At 37.5% G+C, this 19,808-nt stretch overlaps 4 protein-coding genes across 4 annotated transcripts; 3 read left to right on the top strand and 1 right to left on the bottom strand.

Annotated features, from left to right (window-relative positions):
- The first annotated feature begins 2,420 nt into the window (after nt 1–2,420).
- Nucleotides 2,421–4,038, top strand: LOC106296298 (protein ASPARTIC PROTEASE IN GUARD CELL 1). The gene has a single exon (XM_013732401.1). It carries the CDS (start codon nt 2,487–2,489, stop codon nt 3,942–3,944), a length of 1,458 nt encoding a protein of 485 aa, XP_013587855.1. The 5' UTR covers nt 2,421–2,486; the 3' UTR covers nt 3,945–4,038.
- A 1,346-nt stretch (nt 4,039–5,384) lies between these two features.
- On the bottom strand, nt 5,385–6,980 carry LOC106299329 (glucan endo-1,3-beta-glucosidase 12). The gene is made up of 3 exons (XM_013735438.1): nt 6,764–6,980; nt 6,601–6,648; nt 5,385–6,483 (listed from the first exon to the last, which is right to left on the bottom strand). Exons 1-3 carry the CDS (start codon nt 6,918–6,920, stop codon nt 5,516–5,518), a joined length of 1,173 nt encoding a protein of 390 aa, XP_013590892.1. The 5' UTR covers nt 6,921–6,980; the 3' UTR covers nt 5,385–5,515.
- Nucleotides 6,981–7,198: 218 nt separating this feature from the next.
- LOC106296245 (UV-stimulated scaffold protein A homolog) lies at nt 7,199–9,562 on the top strand. Its single transcript, XM_013732330.1, has 2 exons — nt 7,199–7,472; nt 7,576–9,562. The coding sequence occupies exons 1-2, from the start codon at nt 7,287–7,289 to the stop codon at nt 9,379–9,381; spliced, it is 1,992 nt and encodes a 663-aa protein (XP_013587784.1). The 5' UTR covers nt 7,199–7,286; the 3' UTR covers nt 9,382–9,562.
- Nucleotides 9,563–12,870: 3,308 nt separating this feature from the next.
- On the top strand, nt 12,871–14,890 carry LOC106296323 (E3 ubiquitin-protein ligase SINAT3). Its single transcript, XM_013732427.1, has 3 exons — nt 12,871–13,319; nt 13,769–14,155; nt 14,246–14,890. Exons 1-3 carry the CDS (start codon nt 13,104–13,106, stop codon nt 14,612–14,614), a joined length of 972 nt encoding a protein of 323 aa, XP_013587881.1. The 5' UTR covers nt 12,871–13,103; the 3' UTR covers nt 14,615–14,890.
- The last annotated feature ends 4,918 nt before the right edge of the window (nt 14,891–19,808 follow it).

Genomic DNA, 19,808 nt, shown 5'->3' with positions numbered 1-19,808 from the left:
ATCCATCATGGCTTCACGATGAATCGTCTCGAAAACAGTTGGCTCGCGCTCTCGCGGTCACTCGACTCGATCTCTCACGGTCACTCGGCGCAGATCGTTCTCGCGCAGTCACTTGGCCCGATCTCTCGCTGTCACTCGCTCGCTCTCCTTACTCAGCGCAGAACGATCTCTCACAGTCGCTCAGATCTCTCTCTCCTCGCGGAGTTGACGTGTCGTTCTGTCGTCACCCGATCGACGAGTCGTCACTCGACCGACGAGTCGTCACTCGACCGTTTCGCGGAGTTGACGTGTCGTTCTGTCGTCACCCGATCGACGAGTCGTCACTCGACCGTTTTGTCGTCACTCCACCGTTTTGTCGTCACTCGACCGACGATTCGTCACTCGACCGACGAGTCTTCACTCGATTGATGAGTTGTCACTCGACCGACGAGTCGTCACTCGACCGTTTGTCATCACTCGACCGTTCTCTCGTCATTTGACCGACGAGTCATCACTCACTCGACGAGTCGTCACTCGACCGACGAGTCCTAACTCGACCGACGAGTCGTCACTCAACCGTTTTGTCGTCACTCGACCGTTCTGTCGTCACTGGCGCAGAGCGCTCTCTTGAAGTCACTCGGCTCGGATCGCTCTCTCGCAGTCACTCAGATTGCTCGCACGTCTCGAGCGTGACGTGATACCGCGAAGACACGTCCACCTGTGATGATTTGATTGTGAGAAGACACATCCACCCGTGACGATTTGATTGTGCAAAGACACGTCCACCCGTGGCGATTTGATTGTGATGGTTCGCTCATGGCGGTACGTTCATGATGATGTCTACGATGACTTGTCTTTGGCAGTGTGTCGATTGACACTTCATCCATGGCAACTTGCTCCGATGGTTCAGAACACTGTCCTCACATATCGTTCGTGCAATCATCCCAGAGTAAGAAGTCTGATCGGAATCAGAAGTATGTCGATGACAGCTCGCCCAAGAAGGTCCGTCTATGACACTTCATCTATGACAACCTAACCATGACGGCCCATTCATGATAATTGTCTGCGTCGTTCTCTCGCAGTCGCTCGACTCGATCTCACGCGGTTACTCAGCGCATATCGATCTCTCGCAGTCGCTCAGATCTCTCTCTCCTCGCGGAGTTGACGTGTCGACTCAGCAACAAGGTCTCGCTGAGGCGTATCCATATTTGCTGTATCCATCATGGCTTCACGATGAATCATCTCGAAAACAGTCGACTCGCACTCTTGCGGTTATTCGGCGCAGATTGATCTCTCGCAGTCGCTCATATCTCTTTCGCGGTCACTCGACTCGGTGCAGATCGATCTCTCGCAGTCGCTCATATCTCCCTCCTCGCGGAGTTGACGTGTCGACTCAGCGCTGAGTCCATTTTCTTATAAACCCTCTTCGTAAAATTCATTGAGATCAACTCCATCTCTCTCAACGAACTGGGGGGCTTACTGTTGGACATGGACTTTGTCTCCAACAAGGCCTATAAGATAATGGGCTCAGCCCATTTGAAAGGGGGTCCCTAGGAAACCCTAGACCTCTTCTTTCTATAAATAAGGAGTCAACCTCCTTTGAAAGGGGTCTTGGCTCTCTTGGACTCTCTTTTGGTCTCTCATCCATCTCTCTCTACTTCTAGAGAGAGAAACACCTTTCCACATGCTTTCACCTAAGCATTTGTGATCCTTTGTTGTAGAACTATGATTGGCTTGATCCCCTTTCGGGGTACGTAGGCAACCCTTCACCGGGTCCAGCTTGATCATTAAACACGTTCTTCTTATTCTCTCCGACTCGTCTTCATCAAGTTCAAGCTCAGCATGAAGACTTCTCCTAACCTCACCGACGAGTCCTTGTCTCGTTTATTCACTAGTTTGTTGACAGTTCTCGGTTCAAACAGTTAATAGATGGTGAACCTACAGTTTTGTTGCTTTCTCTCCATGTGAGTGAGAGAGAGTGTAGACTTTAGACGTACTTGGTATTGTGTGTATGAAGAAGCAATGTTTATTTTGGCAACTGAAACAAAATAATTAACTAGTAAGTAAGAAATGATTAATAATCAGAAAAGAAAAGAAAAACATCGTCGATGGTAGGGTGGCGATAACAGACAAAGTGCGGCACATTGACCCATATGGTAAGAATAATGCAGCCACTGAAGGAGCCACCAGCTTCATACCCACTACTCACTCCTTTCACGGTGGAGACTCTATCCAATATCAGATACAATTACCGGAATCTTCGGTGATCCGGGAGATTTCACGGTGGAGTCTTCCAGATCCAACATTATGTTGAACATGTTAGTGTATGTGACCTCAACCGTTAAAAAGAGAAAGAAGTTGGTCCACAAAAAAATCAAAGAATAAAAAAAGAGAAAGTGGGTCAATAATTAAAGTAAAGGAGTATCATTTGCCTATATATATATTTGCATCTATCTTCTACGTTTGAAGTCACACTTGGCATTATAACCTTGCTCTTTTTATTCACGATGGGGCAAAACGTTCCAAAAACCGTCATCTTCACGGCGGCTGTTCTCTTTTCATCTTTCTCCTCCGTCTCTTCTTCCTTCCAATACAACACACTCATCGTCAACACTCTCCCTTCTTCCCAAATCTTTTCATCTCCCGAACCCGGATCCTTGACCAGTACTGTATTCGACTCCATAACTTCACTCACCGTTCATCTATCACACGTCGATGCTCTCTCTTCCTTCTCCGACGCATCTCCATTAGAGCTCTTCAACCTCCGTCTTCGAAGAGACTCTCTGCGCGTCAAGTCCCTGACCACCCTCGCCGCCGTCTCTACCGGCAAGAATGTTACCAAAAGAACTCCACGCTCACCCGGTGGGTTTAGCGGCGCTGTTATCTCCGGTCTTTCACAAGGAAGCGGAGAATATTTCATGAGGCTAGGCGTTGGAACTCCGGCGACTAACGTTTACATGGTCCTCGACACAGGAAGCGACGTCGTTTGGCTACAATGCTCTCCATGCAAAGTATGTTACAATCAGTCCGACCCGATGTTCAACCCGGCAAAGTCAACGACTTTTGCAACTGTCCCGTGTGGTTCTAGTCTTTGTCGGAGACTAGACGAGTCGTCGTCGGAGTGTGTCAACCGTGGAAGCAAGACATGTCTCTATCAAGTCTCCTACGGTGACGGGTCGTTTACCATGGGAGATTTCTCCACCGAGACGCTGACGTTTCACGGCGCACGTGTGGATCACGTGGCCTTAGGATGCGGTCACGATAACGAAGGCTTGTTCGTCGGTGCGGCTGGGCTGTTGGGCCTGGGCCGCGGAGGGTTATCGTTTCCCTCACAGACGAAAAACCGTTATAACGCTAAATTCTCTTACTGTTTCGTCGACCGGACGAGTTCCGGTTCCGCTTCCAAACCTCCGTCGACTATCGTCTTCGGAAACGACGCCGTTCGAGAGACCTCCGTCTTCACGACGTTATTGACGAATCCGAAGCTCGACACGTTCTATTATCTTCAGCTTCTTGGGATCAGCGTTGGTGGTTCGCGCGTTCGCGGCGTTTCGGAGTCGCAGTTTAAGCTTGACCCCACCGGAGACGGCGGAGTGATTATAGATTCCGGTACTTCGGTTACTCGGCTGACTCGACCGGCTTATGTGGCGTTCAGAGATGCGTTTCTTCTCGGAGCGACGAGGTTGAAACGTGCTCCGTCGTATTCTCTGTTCGACACGTGTTTCGATCTTTCTGGTATGACGACGGTGAAAGTTCCGACGGTGGTGTTTCATTTCAGCGGAGGAGATGTTTCGCTTCCGGCAAGTAATTATCTTATTCCGGTGAACACTCAAGGACGGTTCTGTTTTGCGTTCGCCAGCACAATGGGGAGTTTGTCGATAATTGGGAACATACAGCAACAAGGTTTCCGTGTCGCTTACGACTTAGTCGGGTCACGGGTCGGGTTTATGTCTGGCGCATGTTAGGTTTTTGTGTCTGACTTGACTGATATATTATTCCCAAAGAACAATTTAAAAATAAGAAATTTATCCATATTTGTCATCATCATGACATCATCTATTCATCATACCACTCATTACTTATTAACCAATCATGAATGATGATATCATGATGATATCATCATGGATCATTTTTGAACTGAATCTGTGACACTGAGTGGAGGAGAAATTAACCATTCAGTGACTTGACTTTAAAAGTATGCTTTACGTTAAATATCAAAGAGAAGTAAATCCTAAATGTTCGCTTTGAAATTTCTTTTATTACCATCAAAGTGTTGTAGTACATCTTTTGACAAACTAAAACTCTTGAAATTTCTTCAACTAACTCTAGAGAGCACTTGGTCATAAATTGACACACTTAGTATTTAATCCAAAAACATGTAGAGTCTTTATAAAAGTTATATGCACCAAAATTTAGAAGCTTACCTCAATTGTCATCCACTAGACTAGCTCACCCGAATTCTTAATACATCCAACTTACCTAATTTCATAATAGGTTTTGTTACAAATAATTAAGTTCACGTGAATCTTCTTCACAATCTTGCTTTCCAAGTACTAGACGAACTATTTGAATAACTACGAGCTTTTTTTTTTTTTTGAACAACTTGAATAACTACTAGCTATTCATCAATTTTTTTCGTGATTCATCCTTTTTGTTTGGTACTCAAATGCAATACATATATAGTTTGAGTCTGGTGCATCTCAATATTTTTATATGAATGTATACATAGATATGCATCGTAAACGACATGTATCGCTAATACAGGGTGGACAAAGACTCTTGTTGTTTTCTCTCCATGTGAGTGAGAGAGTGTAGAGATGGGACAGTTCTTGGTCTTATGTGTATTTAGAAGCATTGTATATTTTGGCAACCGAAACAAAACAATTTCTTGATTCAAAAAAACAATTTCGTCATAAAGAAGAAATCAATTATAATGATTAATAATCAGGAATGAAATTGAAAAAAACATCCTACATGACGATCCAGAGACAAAGTGCTGCACATGGATCCATATATGGTCAGAATAATGCAGCCACCGAATGAGCCACCAGTATTATATACCCACTACTCACCCCTTTCCACTGTTTCCTCCGCAAATATCTCTTCTCACTTTACTTGCACTTATAGTGGAGATACGATCACTTGCACTTGCGCTTCTAATTTTTTTTTCATGAATATTATTAATATCGAATTGTTACATAATTTTGAATATAATGGACGACAACTTTCCGTAACAAGATGACAATTTGCATTTCAGATCTATCCAGGGACAAATGTCTTGTTAGATATAAAGAAAATGACTCAAAGTACAATCGAATCTATGTCATATTTGAACGTGACATAAAAGGTCAAAAAAAAAAAAACGAGTCCAAAGTCCAAACACTCAAACAACTCCATTTATTTATTTATTTCCAAAATTTTATATCTATTTATGGTTTACAAAAGACCCGGTTAGCTAATATGTCGATCAACGGCCCATAAAAAATAAAGGCCCATATACAAAACAATCTTCTTTCTCCTTCGCGACGCTCAAACTTCAAACCGGCGGCGAGATATTCAGATCATACTTCCTCGATCCGTTACCATACAGCAACCCCCAATGCTTCTCCACGGTGGCACCAGTCTTCTGATCTTCATCAAACAGAGCAAAGATATACACAGTAACCTTCTTCTCCCCTCTCCTCAAATGCTCAACCAACCGCTGATTAAAAACCCTAGCGTTCTCCAAACTCGCCGCCACTTCGCCGGGATCACCACTCGACGGCCAACCGATCTCCGACACAACCACCGGAATCTTCGGTAACCCCAGAGCCTTCACAGCAGAGTCCACCGAATCCATCATTATATCGAACAGGTTAGTGTACGCAACTCCACTGTACGGATCTCTATACATCCGCCGCTTAGATCCGTTCACCGGCTGAAACAAAGCGAAATCTAACGGAATCGAAGGGAACGACTGCTTGTACGCCAAGTAAGGGTAGACATTCACCATGAGAGGAGACTTCGTCCTCTGCAGAAACCTAACGAGCGGCTTCAACACCGATTCGCCGATCGAGTTATGGAACCTAGCCGTCGACGGAGGGAAACGCCGCGAGAGGATCGCTAAGGAGTGTGTGGTTGTCACTTTGATCTTCTTGTGCAATCGGTACCGTTTGATTGCTCGGTGAACGTTGACTACAGCGGAGACTAAGTGTGGGGTGAACTGAGGGAGGAGCGAGACTTCGTTGCCGACGGAGATTGAGGTGATGATGGTGGTTTTGTGGTAAGGTAAGATGAAGGTTCTGATGATGGAGTCAGCTTCGGAGAGGTTGGTGGAGAGGATCGGGATCTTGTCGTTGGGGATGCAGAGGGAGAGGGAGATGCCAGTGTTGGCGAAGGAGGTGGTGATTCTTGGATCCATGTCGAAGGTTTTGACGTGTTTGATGGAGAGAGAGGTTACGAGTGATGGTAGTGCTTCTGGTGGTGGAAGGTTTGAGCCGTAACGGCCGTAGTTGATTCCGATCTCTGGAACAGGATTAAAGAAGCGAGAAAGAAGAAAGCGATCAAGAAACAAGCGTAAAAGTTGGGTAGAAGAACTATCTATCAATTTTATCGGGATTCGTAACAGAATGTAAATATTACCTCCGAGATTTGAGCTGTATCGTCCGTAGTTGGTTCCGATTCCTGGACCTGGAAAACAAGCGAGAAAGTGAAGGAAAACGAGAGAAAGAGGATGAACATGGAACTTGATCCTTGTTTGATTCAGTTTTCTCGGGAAATCATAACAGAATCACCGGATTTTTACCTCCTAGAGATGGAATCGTGGAGGATGAAGCCATGGAAAAGATCAAGAGAATCCCGAAAGCGTATTGCGTCGTGATCATCATCATCATCGTCAACGATAGTCTCTCTGTTTTTCGTTTTCTCTCGACTGGGTTGAGTGATGATTTTGGTGGGAACATCTGTAACTGACTAACTATATAAACGATCTCTTAGCTAATTACATGAATACCCATAAAGACTGATGCACGGAGTTTTTCAATACAGGGGCAACTACGTCATTTCAATGATTGAGGGGAACCAAGTAAACCGACCATCCCAGTAGAAACAGATAAACTAAATCAACAATGAGAAACCGGGGAAAGTAAACCAACAAATGCGAAATGAGGTGCAAATATGTCAATACGTCAACCAAGTAAACCGACTCGCACAGTGTAAACATATATTAAACCAACACAAATCAGAAAATTCATCTTTAGGTTTTTAATTCTCTTCCGCCCAATTTGGAAACGAGAGAAAGGAGATTTCTGAATTCCCGATCACCGGCGATGGAAGGGAGAGATGACGGCGGAGGAAAAGTTATCGGGTTGATAGAGAAAGCTACCAAATCGTCTGCGCAAGAGGTTGACCCGAGGCTCCTCAAGGCGATCAAATCAACTCTTCGCTATTCCGATTCGGAGGTCCGACTCGGTGCCAAAACCCTAATGGAGCTCATGAAACATAACCACTCTCAGGTTTTGATTCCTTACATTCTGGGCTTGTTTGAAATTGACCAATTGCTTCAAAAGATTGGAACTTTTCTTCACATTCATGTTGATAAGAGTTTATCTTGGGTAGGTTCGATTATTGACGCTTCTCATCATCGACGAGCTATTCATGAGATCAAAGCTATTCAGAACACTAATTGTCGAGAAGTTTGATCAGCTCTTGAGTTTAAGCGTTGGGTTTAGAAACAGCCTGCCTCTTCCTGCGCCACCCGCTGTCGCCACCACTTTGCGTACAAAGGCTATTGAGTTCTTGGAGAAGTGGAATTTGTCATTTGGGTTACACTACAAGGAGATTAGGCTTGGTTTCGATTACCTTAAGAACACCCTCAAGCTCAAGTTCCCTGATCTGCAGGCAACCGCTGCACGGAGACAAAGAGAGAGGCTTGAGAGAGAGGAGAGGACGAAGGAGATTTTGAGAAGCAAGTTTGAGTCTTTGAGGGATGGGTTTGGAGTCTTGAAGGGTGAGATTGAGGAGACGATAAAGGAGATCAAGGAGGGTCTGGAGATTGTTCAGTGGAGAGGGGATGATGGTGTTCCACTTGCGATTTTAGATGAGGAAGATTACGAGGAGATTCGGTGTTCTCATCTGAGGCAGATTCGTATGGATTCGCTGAAGCAGTCTGATAAGGTTGAGGAAACTAGTGAAAACAGAGTGGTGTTCGATGTGTTGAGGGAACAGGGCAAGCTTCTGATGAAAAAGCATTTGGTCTCGGTTCAAGATGGGATCTCACTTCTCATCAGGGTTGATGTAAATGATAACAGGACCAGAGATTCCATGTTGAAAGAGTTGATTGATATTAGGAATAGCATATTAGCAACTGAGAAGAAATGTGAGCAAGCTGGTTTTATAATCTCGAGAATGATTGACATTCCAGAGAAAGAAGAAGATGAAGAAGAAGATATCTGGGAGGAAGATGATGGTAAGGTTGGATCTGATCCAGTCAAAAAGGTGGCTCCTTTGCCGAGAGTTCAAAACGGTGAGGGTTCGTCCTTACAATCATCAAGTGAAGCAAATAGGTCTACACTAGAATCTATCTCCAACAAGGCGTCGAGTACTAAAAAGGTTAGAAGAAGTGGTGATCCTCTTAGGGATAAGCTAATTTCTGAAGCACCGGTGATGAGTTGGGGAGCACAGCTGAGTAATTGGGACTCAACTACGGAAGTTCGAGCTAACCACCGAGGCTTAGAGGTAGAGAGCCACTGGGGCAGGGTGGATCAAGACGCTGTAATTCCAGCAGATAAAATAGCAGCACTGAATCTTCAGGCAACTGTCTATAGAGAAGAGAGAACAGAGATACCTCCATGCCATGCTCCTCTGAAGAAAGGTGGTCTTTGTCAGAGAAGAGACCTACGAGCCTGCCCGTTTCATGGACCCATTGTACCTCGGGATGATGAAGGAAACCCCATAATCATAGATGAGAGTCAAAACCAAACCTCTTCGAGTCCAGGGATCAACCAGGAGGATGTTTCTATGGATGAAACAACTTCAGATTCTGATCCTAATCAGTTAGCTAGGCAAATAGCGAAACAAGCTCTGAAGAATATCAGGGAGAAAGACAGAGAAGAGTTGAGGAAAATAGCAAAGCGAGCAAAGCATGCTAAGGTTAAGGAACATAACTTTTCAGTTCTGCGTGATGCTGCTCTAGCCTCAACTTCTAAATCAGCTGTCATCGACGAAGAGTTTGATAGAGTTTTTGCTGAAAGGAAAAACAAGAAGCAAACCTTTTCCTTGGCACGGCGTAAGAAGACAACAACGGCTAAAGATAGAATATCAGAGAGACTGTTAAGTAACCGGGCAAAAGGTACTAAACCGAAGCAGTTGCCTCAGGGCAATGATGATGAGAAGTACCGGGAAACATCGGCTAACCAGTGGTAACAAATAAACTAAAACCTTCCTAGGTTAGTAGTCATTCTCGGATCCTGAAAGGCCATAAATTTGATTCTTATATGCATGAATAATCAGATTGTATAATGATTGATCTCTGTGTTACTGAGGCAAAACTTGTGTAGAAACAGTTCTTATGTCAGATCTTAGATTCTCTGGAGCTTTTTCTTTTCTCAGACAAGGTCCCAACATGAAGTACAACGACATGTTCTGTTAAAAAGTAATGACAGATCATGAAAGCTGGATCGTTGTTGTTTGCTTTTTCTCCTTTACGTGTTGTGTCTTTAAAGATGATCACTATCATCATGAGACCAATTATTTTATTGGAATAACTTTCGTTCATTCTTTAAAAGAAAATGCGAGTTTGCTTGAGATGAAGAAGAGTAAAATGTTCTTTTTACATTATCACCAGTCTCTTAAGTGGCTTTCAACCCAAGCAACATTCCATTAGATTCTTGTCTCTCGATTTCATTTTCTTAACGTCTAAAAGTTATTTAACTTGATCTATTTCTTTAAAGTTTTTACTAAAGTTAAAATAAAGATGAGTAACGTTTTATCATGTTGCTTTGGAGTTTATTTGGTGGCTGCTTGACGTTTGTAACATTATTTTTTTATTTTATTACAAATTATTATATAACTATTACATCGATTCTATTATCATTCGACAATTCTGTTTATCTTACTGGATCAGAGGTTCCTACAAATCATCTATTTACGTTGGTTTTGAGTAGCTTTGTATTGAGAACTAAAAGACCACAAATCTTATTGAATGCAGACTGAAAAACTCATCATAATATGCAATCATGTCCACCATGTACATGTTTGGCCCCCATCTTCACTGGACCATGGCCCTTTTATTATGGAGTAATTTTTAATTAAAACTATTTTAATCCATAGAGAAGGAGTCTTAAAAATTTTACTTATGTTGTTGGACACTTTCGTTAACTAGCAATTTATTTGGTCTTGCCATAATATTTGACTAATAATATGTAAGCTAAAATTTCTCTAACAATAATTTATTACACCACATCTTTTTGAACATGACAAAGCTATAATTGAACATGACAAAGTTATACAACAAATAAACTTTTATTTATTAGACAATATCACACGACAATGATATACACAATATAGTTTTTATACTTTATTATACTCTTTTCTAAACATACAATATAGTTTATATACTTTATTGCACTCTTTTCTAAACATCTATATAGTTACTTACAAAATCAAATTTAATACAAACACTTTAACAAACCATATGTAAAAATATAAAATATATATCTTACTTTAAATTATTTTTTTTAATAGTTTAAAATAAAATTTGTTATTTAATATAAGATTAAAAATTATTTAAAAAAATTACAAATCTATACTCTAAATTATGCAAAATCAACCAAGTAAATCTTGAGTCCCAGAAGTTCAACAAATGTAACTCTTATAAAATGCACACAAAATATAATGTGAGAGAGTAGGTATGGGCATCGGATCTTCTGGTTGGGTACGGATCGGTTCTTTTCGTTCTAAGTTTTTCGGATCCTAACCATTTAGGTATTTAAAATTTTATGGTTCGGATTCGGGTCGATTTCTTTGGGATCAAGGTCCATAATTCAAATACCTACAAAATACCTATAAATTTTGGGTATGTAACGGTCCAAATTGGTTTGGGGTTTTTAGGACTCGAAAAATATTCGAAGTACCCAAAAATTAAAAATAATACTGAAACCCAAAAAAATCTGAAAACACAAATAAATACCTTAAAAATATATTCAAATTCCCAAAAAACCCAAAGTTTACGATAAATATGTCATGAGGAACCTAAAATACCTAAAAACATTTCTTCGTACCCAAAATATTTTTTAAAATTTGAATTTTACCCGAAACTATAATTTGAAATCTGGATCCAAAACTTAAAACAAATATTCATAATACTGAAAACACATTCGAAATATCAAATACATATCTGAAAAAAAACTCAAATATACCTAATATACATAAAACATTTAATATACTTTGAATACACCGCAAGTCGACGAAAAAATCAAATGTATTTTGCCCTAGATCCAAACCCAAACCACAACTATATTTTTTGGTTGATTTTGGTTTGGTTTTTCGGATCCAGTAAAATATCTAAGACTATAAAGAGTTATATAAGAGTGTACATACAAAATTTATATAAACAAATTCACAAATTATATAATTTTAAACAAGTGTCATTCTTCGATATAATAACTTTCTAACAGAATAATGTACGCCAATTCTAAAATACCGATTCTCAAATTTTGTTTATAATCCAAAAAAAAAATCTGTACTTCGAAAGCGCGGATCAAAATAGTAAAACACAAAAAAATAAATCATTGAGTAAGAAGATATCCCTTATATATTAAAAGAGAAGCATTACAACATATTTTTGTAGCCACGTGTCATCACCACAATCATTCCTAAAATCTTTAGAAAAATATGTTGGTCCATATAAATATTTAATAAGCTTTTTATTAAACTAACCATAAATTAATAATGAATGTTCTTCATTGTTTCCTTAAATAAAAATCACGGAATTACCTAATGTGGCTAAAATATATATGACAATTAATGATTTTGAATAATAAAGATTTGATACAAATTAGTTTATTCTCTATCATTTTTTAAAATTTTAACTTACTAAAATAAATTAAACAACCACATTAACTATATAATAAAAATTTAGATTTTTTCGTATATATTATATTTTAAATTTTTAAAAACGACTATAAATGGCTAAAGTTGTTAAAAACTCACATTAAAATTTTTGTGATCCATGTTTAAAATTTCTGTTATAACAAGATTCAAATGATTACTAAATTACATAAGTAGGAAGTCTCATTTAATAAATATTATATATATGTATATTAATAAATTTTTTAAAGAAATTATATACCATATAAAATACATAAGTATTTTAATTTCGAAATTTGCTTTGAATTTTTTTGATAAACATTTTGAAAAAATATTGACAACTTAATATTTAGATTTTAAACTTTGTATTGAATTTTTTTTTAAATTATAAATTACTAAAACTATTAAACATCCCACAAATTTTTTATTGTTATCAGTGATTTAAAATTTTTGTTATAAAGAAATACAAATGATCAAAAATAATATGAGTATAAAATATTTTTTAACATATGTTAATATTAAAAATGTACTATATATCTCTGTTAATATCATTTAAACTTAATTTTATACCATATTAAATGGAAAAAGTGTTTGTATGAATTAATAAAATTTATCTATGTATTTGCACCAATTTAACTATATACGTAATAGTTACTAAATTTTTAATTATTCAATATATATTTATTATTTCATAATATGTAAAAAACATATAATACATAAAAGTAATTTATATATAATATTTATTCCGTGCTTTACGTAGTTATTATTAAATGATTATTTCCGCTCATATAAATCAAAGTTTCCCAAAGAACATTCTCTCTATACAACACAGTCGCCCTTCCTGAATAATCCTGACCGTACGATTTCAAATCAGCGTTGCCTGTTCATTTGACGGCAACTCTCTCCCCTTCTCTCTCTCTCTCTCTCTCGATGAAGAAAAGCATCTCTCTTTCTTCGAAATCAACACTTCACGAAGGTTGACCTGATTCGTTGGCGTTTCAATCCACCGGATTCGATCTTCCTCTCGATCGGAGATTAATAAAGTTTTCACCTTTTCGATGGATTTGGATAGCATGGACTGTGCTTCAACCATAGATGTCACAGATGACGAAGAGATCCATCAAGATCGCCACTCCTACGCATCGGTTTCGAAGCATCACAGTAATAACAGCAACGCGAATGCTGCTTCTGGTATTCTTCCGACCACCACCAGTGTTCACGAGCTTCTCGAATGTCCTGTCTGCACCAATTCTATGTACCCTCCTATTCATCAGGTCTGTTTCAATCTCTTTGTTGCCCGGATCTTTGCTTTCTTGATTGGTTTTAGGGTTTTTTTTTGTGTGCTCTCTTGAGAAACATTGCCAAAGCTATAAGCTTTTTGATTGTCTCTTTAGAAAAAATTCGGACAAAACATTTAAAGGTTTTAAAAAATTCTTACAGGTTTGATACTCTGTTTCAATCTCATGTTGTCTGAATTTGTCCTGCTTTTCAGTTCCGGATCTTTGCTCTGTAGATTGGTTTTAGGGCTTTGCCAAAGCTACAAGCTTTTTGATTGTCACTTTAGAGAATTTTTCGGACAAAACACTTACACTATGGTTTGATACTCTGTTTCAATCCCTTCTTGTCTGAATTTTCCCTGTTTTTCAGTTCCTGGATCTTTGCTCTGTTGATTGGTTTCAGGGCTTTGCCAAAGCTATAAGCTTTTTGATTTATTCCTCTGCAGTGTCACAATGGACATACTCTATGTTCAACTTGTAAGAACAGGGTTCACAATCGCTGCCCTACTTGTAGACAAGAGCTCGGTGATATCCGTTGCTTGGCACTCGAAAAAGTAGCCGAGTCCCTTGAGCTACCGTGCAAGTACATGTCGCTTGGCTGTCCTGAGATATTCCCTTATTACAGTAAGCTCAAACACGAGACTGTGTGTAACTTCAGGCCTTATAACTGTCCCTACGCTGGTTCCGAGTGTTCTGTCATGGGTGATATCCCTTTCTTAGTTGCTCATCTGAGGGATGACCACAAGGTGGATATGCATTCTGGATGTACTTTCAACCACCGTTATGTCAAGTCTAATCCTCGTGAAGTCGAAAACGCCACGTGGATGTTAACCGTAAGACTACATATGATTCATACTTAAACAATCATCTATAACCGTCCCATAGGCTTATCAAAGTTTCTGTCTTTTTTGTTTTTGTTTCAGGTCTTTCACTGCTTTGGTCAATACTTCTGTCTCCACTTTGAGGCATTCCAGCTCGGTATGGCTCCAGTCTACATGGCGTTTCTACGTTTCATGGGGGACGAGACAGAAGCTCGGAACTACAATTACAGTTTGGAAGTGGGGGGTTATGGTCGGAAGCTGATTTGGGAAGGAACACCGAGAAGCGTAAGAGACAGTCACAGGAAAGTTAGAGACAGTCATGATGGGCTAATCATACAGAGGAACATGGCTCTCTTCTTCTCGGGTGGAGACAGGAAAGAGCTGAAACTGCGAGTCACTGGAAGAATCTGGAAAGAGCAGCAGCAAAGTGGTGAAGGTGGAGGAGGAGCTTGTATCCCAAACTTGTCTTAATAATTGATTTTTGAAACTCTTACTTGGTGGCTCTGTCTCTGTAAGACTGTAACCATGGTTCTTGAAGGTGTTTGTAATTAGGGGCTTTGTCTGTGATCTATGATGTAAACTTGGGTTGTAGCTTCTTTGTTTTCTCTGGCTTGTTCTCATGTCATGAAGAGTTTAAATGGTTCAATACAACTCAGTCTGGTATATCTGTAAAATGTAAATGTTGAAGTGCTTCCCAAAAGCTGGTGTAATATCATATTTTAAGAAGTCTAATGGTTTATGCTCGCATGGGATTTTCAGGTTCAGCTTTATAGTCTGTTACTCTCTTCTATGAATGATGTTTGGATTTGGTTAATAATATTTCGAGTTCAGATGAATTTTATAATTCGGTTTAATTTAAAATCGTAACTCATATTTGGATCGGTCATGTATTTTAACAGTTTATTTGAAACTAAGGTCGGTCCGGGCTACGTCCGGATTTTTTGTTTAAATTTTAATTTTGATTATATATTTAGTATGTTTATTTTAATATATAAACTCTATAATCTATTATAAAAATATATAAGAAGCTATAGACAAATATAATATAATTTTCAATTATTCAATATTTTTCTTTTATGCGATTCAAAAATTTTTGTATCCATTTTTTGTTATTGAAAATTATATATAAGATGAAGAGAAGAATGAACAAAACTTAATTAAATTTTAGTTACAGTGTTTAATTGGTTGAATTGTTTACATGTTTCGATACACTTAGAACTATTTATAACATTGTTTCCAATTAGTCTCTAAGTAATTCAATTAAATTTAAAACTCTCTATATTTTATGCTTTTTTTCTTAAATCAGATGTTTAAAAATTGTAATATTTTCTTGTTTAAAAAACTTACAACTATATATGATAGTTCTCTTTTGTATAGAGAGATATATGAAGTAATGAGAAGAGAGTGATATACATGTATATTCCATATCTTTAAAAATAATCATGAAAATATAATCGTTTTAATTTGGATCTAGGAAGATTGAGTTTTCTAAGATGTCAATTATTTGGGTTCGTCAATTGTGGGGGACTTCAATTTTGACTTGGTAGCTTATGTTGTTGGATTTGGGTTCTTTTTTTTTCTTACGTTCCAGTGATTTGATTAGTAACTTGTTTGTCAAGTAATCTTTGGATCTCTAACTAATTTTACTGCAATGAATTTCTCCGTAATACAATATTAAATAAGGTATATGTGAAGAGGCTTTTAAGTTAAACTTGGAAAGCAACACATGGAACATTTGGATAAGGAGAGTAAATATTGTACCGCAAAAACGTGAACGAAAGCTTAGGAAATCAAGAGTCACGTAGAAGAGGAAACATGCAGCCTGAACATGGCATGCGGATTACAGCGGTAGTTCAACATCTGTAATGGTAGATGGCCTCATCTTCCTTTCGACCTTCCTCCTTAGAGTAACAACAATTCAATATGGTCAACGATTCAAGTAATAACCAATCTATAAACTGACACATGTTTTACCAGATAATCTGTTGTAGTCTCTCATGTTTTTCTCATAGCTAACTTTGCACTTTTCAGCCTTAGGACCATAAAGTGTCTTCCTCTACATTATTGTGAAATGAAATTATTAGATTTAGAGTATTGTCTCCCACAGATTTTCTTAACTTGTTTTTGTGTCCATCTTTACGGTGCTTCCTCTATCAATTATGTTACTGTGCCTTTCAAGATCAAGAGGTTAAGTTATAAAAGAACTTTCAAAGTGAAATGAGCCATTCACAGCAAGCAGCAGTATATTTGTTCCATAGGATGTTCTTTTTCGAAAGTTTCACAGAAATATTTTCTAAGGATTACAAAAAGTCCAGCACACAAAAGAATTAGGGTAGAAACTTTAATGGAAAAAAAAACAATAACAAACAAAAGATTTACTCTTCTAACCTTCAGTAAATTTCACAGTAGCCAAATGAAAAGTCTTTTGACAGCCAAAATGTTTAATCCTTGGAAACTACTGAATACATGAAAGTTAAGAATCAGTAGGCAATGATTAAATGAAAACGAAGAAGGCATTTGTTTGGCCGTTTGGTTTAGTTTGGATCATTTGCAAACTCTTTGCTACGTGCTGCTCACTTCGTGGGCTTCTTGGTCACAGAAACTATCACCAAAACGATCGATAACCAACATCAAAAGGAACTCTATAAATTAGCTAAGTACAAATTAAAATCTTAAACATACAAAGAGAAAACTAGGAGGATGGTAACAATGTAAACAATTGTACGACTCAGTAACAAAAAAACAACATGAGACCAACAAATCACCCAAAACAGAACGCAAGCACATAGTAAAGAAGAATTAAAAATATAATCATGTAGAAAATCTATGGTCGAAAACTACATTGATGAAAATCGTAACAAACAGAATAAACAAAAAAATCAACATCTAAATCATCACCGATACACAAAAACTTAGGAAAAAATGGATAATCTATACATGAACAAACGTAAATCAAGTTAACAAACAAAACCAAAAGTGAAATCATTTCCCAGAAACCAAAATCAAAATCACTGTTATCAAAAGCTAATGCTTGAGAGGATAGTACTGATTAAAATCCAGGGGATAAGACATGTCTATTTATAGTCAAAGATTATGAGAAAGAAAGTAAAGGGGTTTGCATTCAATGATACCGTGTGCGGAGTGGTAAACTTGTTAGTGATCCCGTCAAAGGTGACGATTAGATTCAGACTAACAACGTTAAGTTTTCAGATTTTTTTACCGGTTTGAAATTTCTTTTTGAGATGGTGAAGTCTCCAATAGGAGACCGTGTCTACAAATTACAGAATGTCTAAATTCGAGCCTAATTCAAGCTTTTAAATAATTAAAACACATGATCACATTCGAAACCCATTTAAAACTCTTTCATAATATAAATGAATGCAGAGTTAATGAAACGCATAGTTTTGTTATAGGAGGACACATGTCGGCTTTTCAAAGCTTGACTTTATGACGTAGACGCTGAGTTGGCTTTACCAGGAGGGAGTGAGTAAACCGTACTTTATATGTATAGAGATAGAGATGTTCATTTAGATTTCAAATGTTTATTTTGTAGATTAATTCAAATATTTATACCTTTTTAACTTTTTCAAAATCTTGAAGATATCTGTTTCGGTTTGAGTTGGATTCATATAATATTCAAAACCTATGATACACTCGAGTATCTAATCTATTAAGAACTGTACCGTGGCATATTTGTTTTAGACCAATTCAATAAGTTGTGATTAAATATAAAAATACACTTCATTATATAGTGACCTATATATTTAAATTAAACTAACTTTAATTTGTGATTAATATTTGAACCTATCCAATTTTAATAAGGTCATCCATCTTTTGTCGTCGTCGTCGTCTTCTACATCTTCTTCCTCTGTTCCACCATCATGATCCGACCATCACACACGGGTAGATTCGCAAAACAAAGAACAAAGTGAAATTAGGGTTTGTGGATTGATTTGTGGACCAGCCATTCTCAAGCAAGAGGTTTTGCTTCTTTTAATCATATAGAGAAATGAATCTTCAGATATAATTAAGGTCTGGTTCATCCATACGAAAGGCCATGTGAGTGTATTAGATCTGTTCGACTCGATTTCATGCTCTAACTTTCAATCTCTCAGTTTGCTTTATAGGGTTTCACTAAGTAGATTGAATCATGGGAAGCGGAAAATCTCTGCAATTTTGTTTCTGGGTATACAAAACCTTGAAATAGGGTGTGTGAACTGGTGGGCTAATCTAGAATTGACTTGCCATCAAAATGCATATAGTTTTCTAAGGACTCGATTATTATTTCTTATTTTGCTGGACAAAGATTGATCCTTTAGAAATGATTGAGCTATGGCCTCAACTCTGAGTTTTTTTTTTCGTTTTTAAAGATAACAACTTTATAGTTTATGTGAACCAAGCAGTATAACATAGGCAGATGACGTACCCTGTAAGAATCAATCATATGTTTTTCTTTATGCTACTCTTTTTCAACTTTTGCTTCAGTCACAGTGTGCTAATTCTCTCTCTATTTTGCAGCGTACATGTCAAAACTATGCCAGGCTGAATTGATTTTGCCATAGAAATAATCTGTGAAAAAATAGTTAATTTATGCACCTCAATGCGCGTATGTAATCCTGATTTTCACCATCATCATTGATCTTTTACTTCTCATGCCACTTTTTGTTATATATTACTCCTACTGTTTCATAGTAAGTAGTTTTAGGGATACGTTTTTGTTTCAAAAAGTAACTAGTTTTCGTATTTCTAGGTAACTTTTACATTTATTGAATACAGTATGACCAATCAAATTAAATAGATTTATTTTTTATTGGTTAAATTATATCTAACCTATTTATTATAAAATATTTTTTAAAAATATAATAATTTTTTTAATCTTCGTGTTTTTATCCAAAACTACTTATATTATGAAATGGAGAGAATATTTTGTAGCTGGAAACTGGAAAGTCAGTTGGCAGCAAAGTCAAAGAATGGAACTTTATTGTTTCTTGAATTATAATCATATACTTTACAACACATGATGATGATTGGTATTGGATGACCCGAACTTTAATCTATCTACTACGTTTTGAGGTTATTTAACTCTGGATTTTGAGCTCTAATCTATCTATTATGATTTTTGGGGATTATTTTTACTAACAAATTTATTTACATGTTTGTTTATTCTCTAATAGATTTTAATATGTTTAGGTATGTTTAATATGTTTAGGTATGGGTGTTTGGTTTACGGTTCGTTTATAGATTATATTTTTTAGTCTTTGGTTTTTCCGGTTCAGTTATGATTTTTTGTTTTCGGTTCATGAAATATACTAACTGCTCGGTTATTTATGAATTTGGGTTTTGTTTGGAATTAGTTATTTTAGTTGTTGGTTTGGTTTAAATAACAATATTAGGAACCTGATAAAATTCTGAGTTCAATTAAAGCGCGTGAGTCTAAAAAGGAATATTAATTTTTTTTATCTTGATTATAATTTAGATAGCTATTATTTTGGTTATATTTTGTTATTTTTATTTTGTATTATATTTTATAACAATAACAAAATATAAATGTAACCAAAAATATAGCTACCTAAATTTGAATGAGGATCAAAATTTCATATCCATATTCAGATACACACGTTCGAGTTAAACTCAAAATTTTATCTGGTCCCTATCACTGTTATTT

The sequence above is a fragment of the Brassica oleracea genome, chromosome C6 (genome assembly GCF_000695525.1).
Source record: "Brassica oleracea var. oleracea cultivar TO1000 chromosome C6, BOL, whole genome shotgun sequence".
Classification (NCBI taxonomy): domain Eukaryota; kingdom Viridiplantae; phylum Streptophyta; class Magnoliopsida; order Brassicales; family Brassicaceae; genus Brassica; species Brassica oleracea.
The sequence above is the reverse complement of the archived record's forward strand: the minus strand, read 5'-3'. Positions and strand labels throughout refer to the sequence as shown.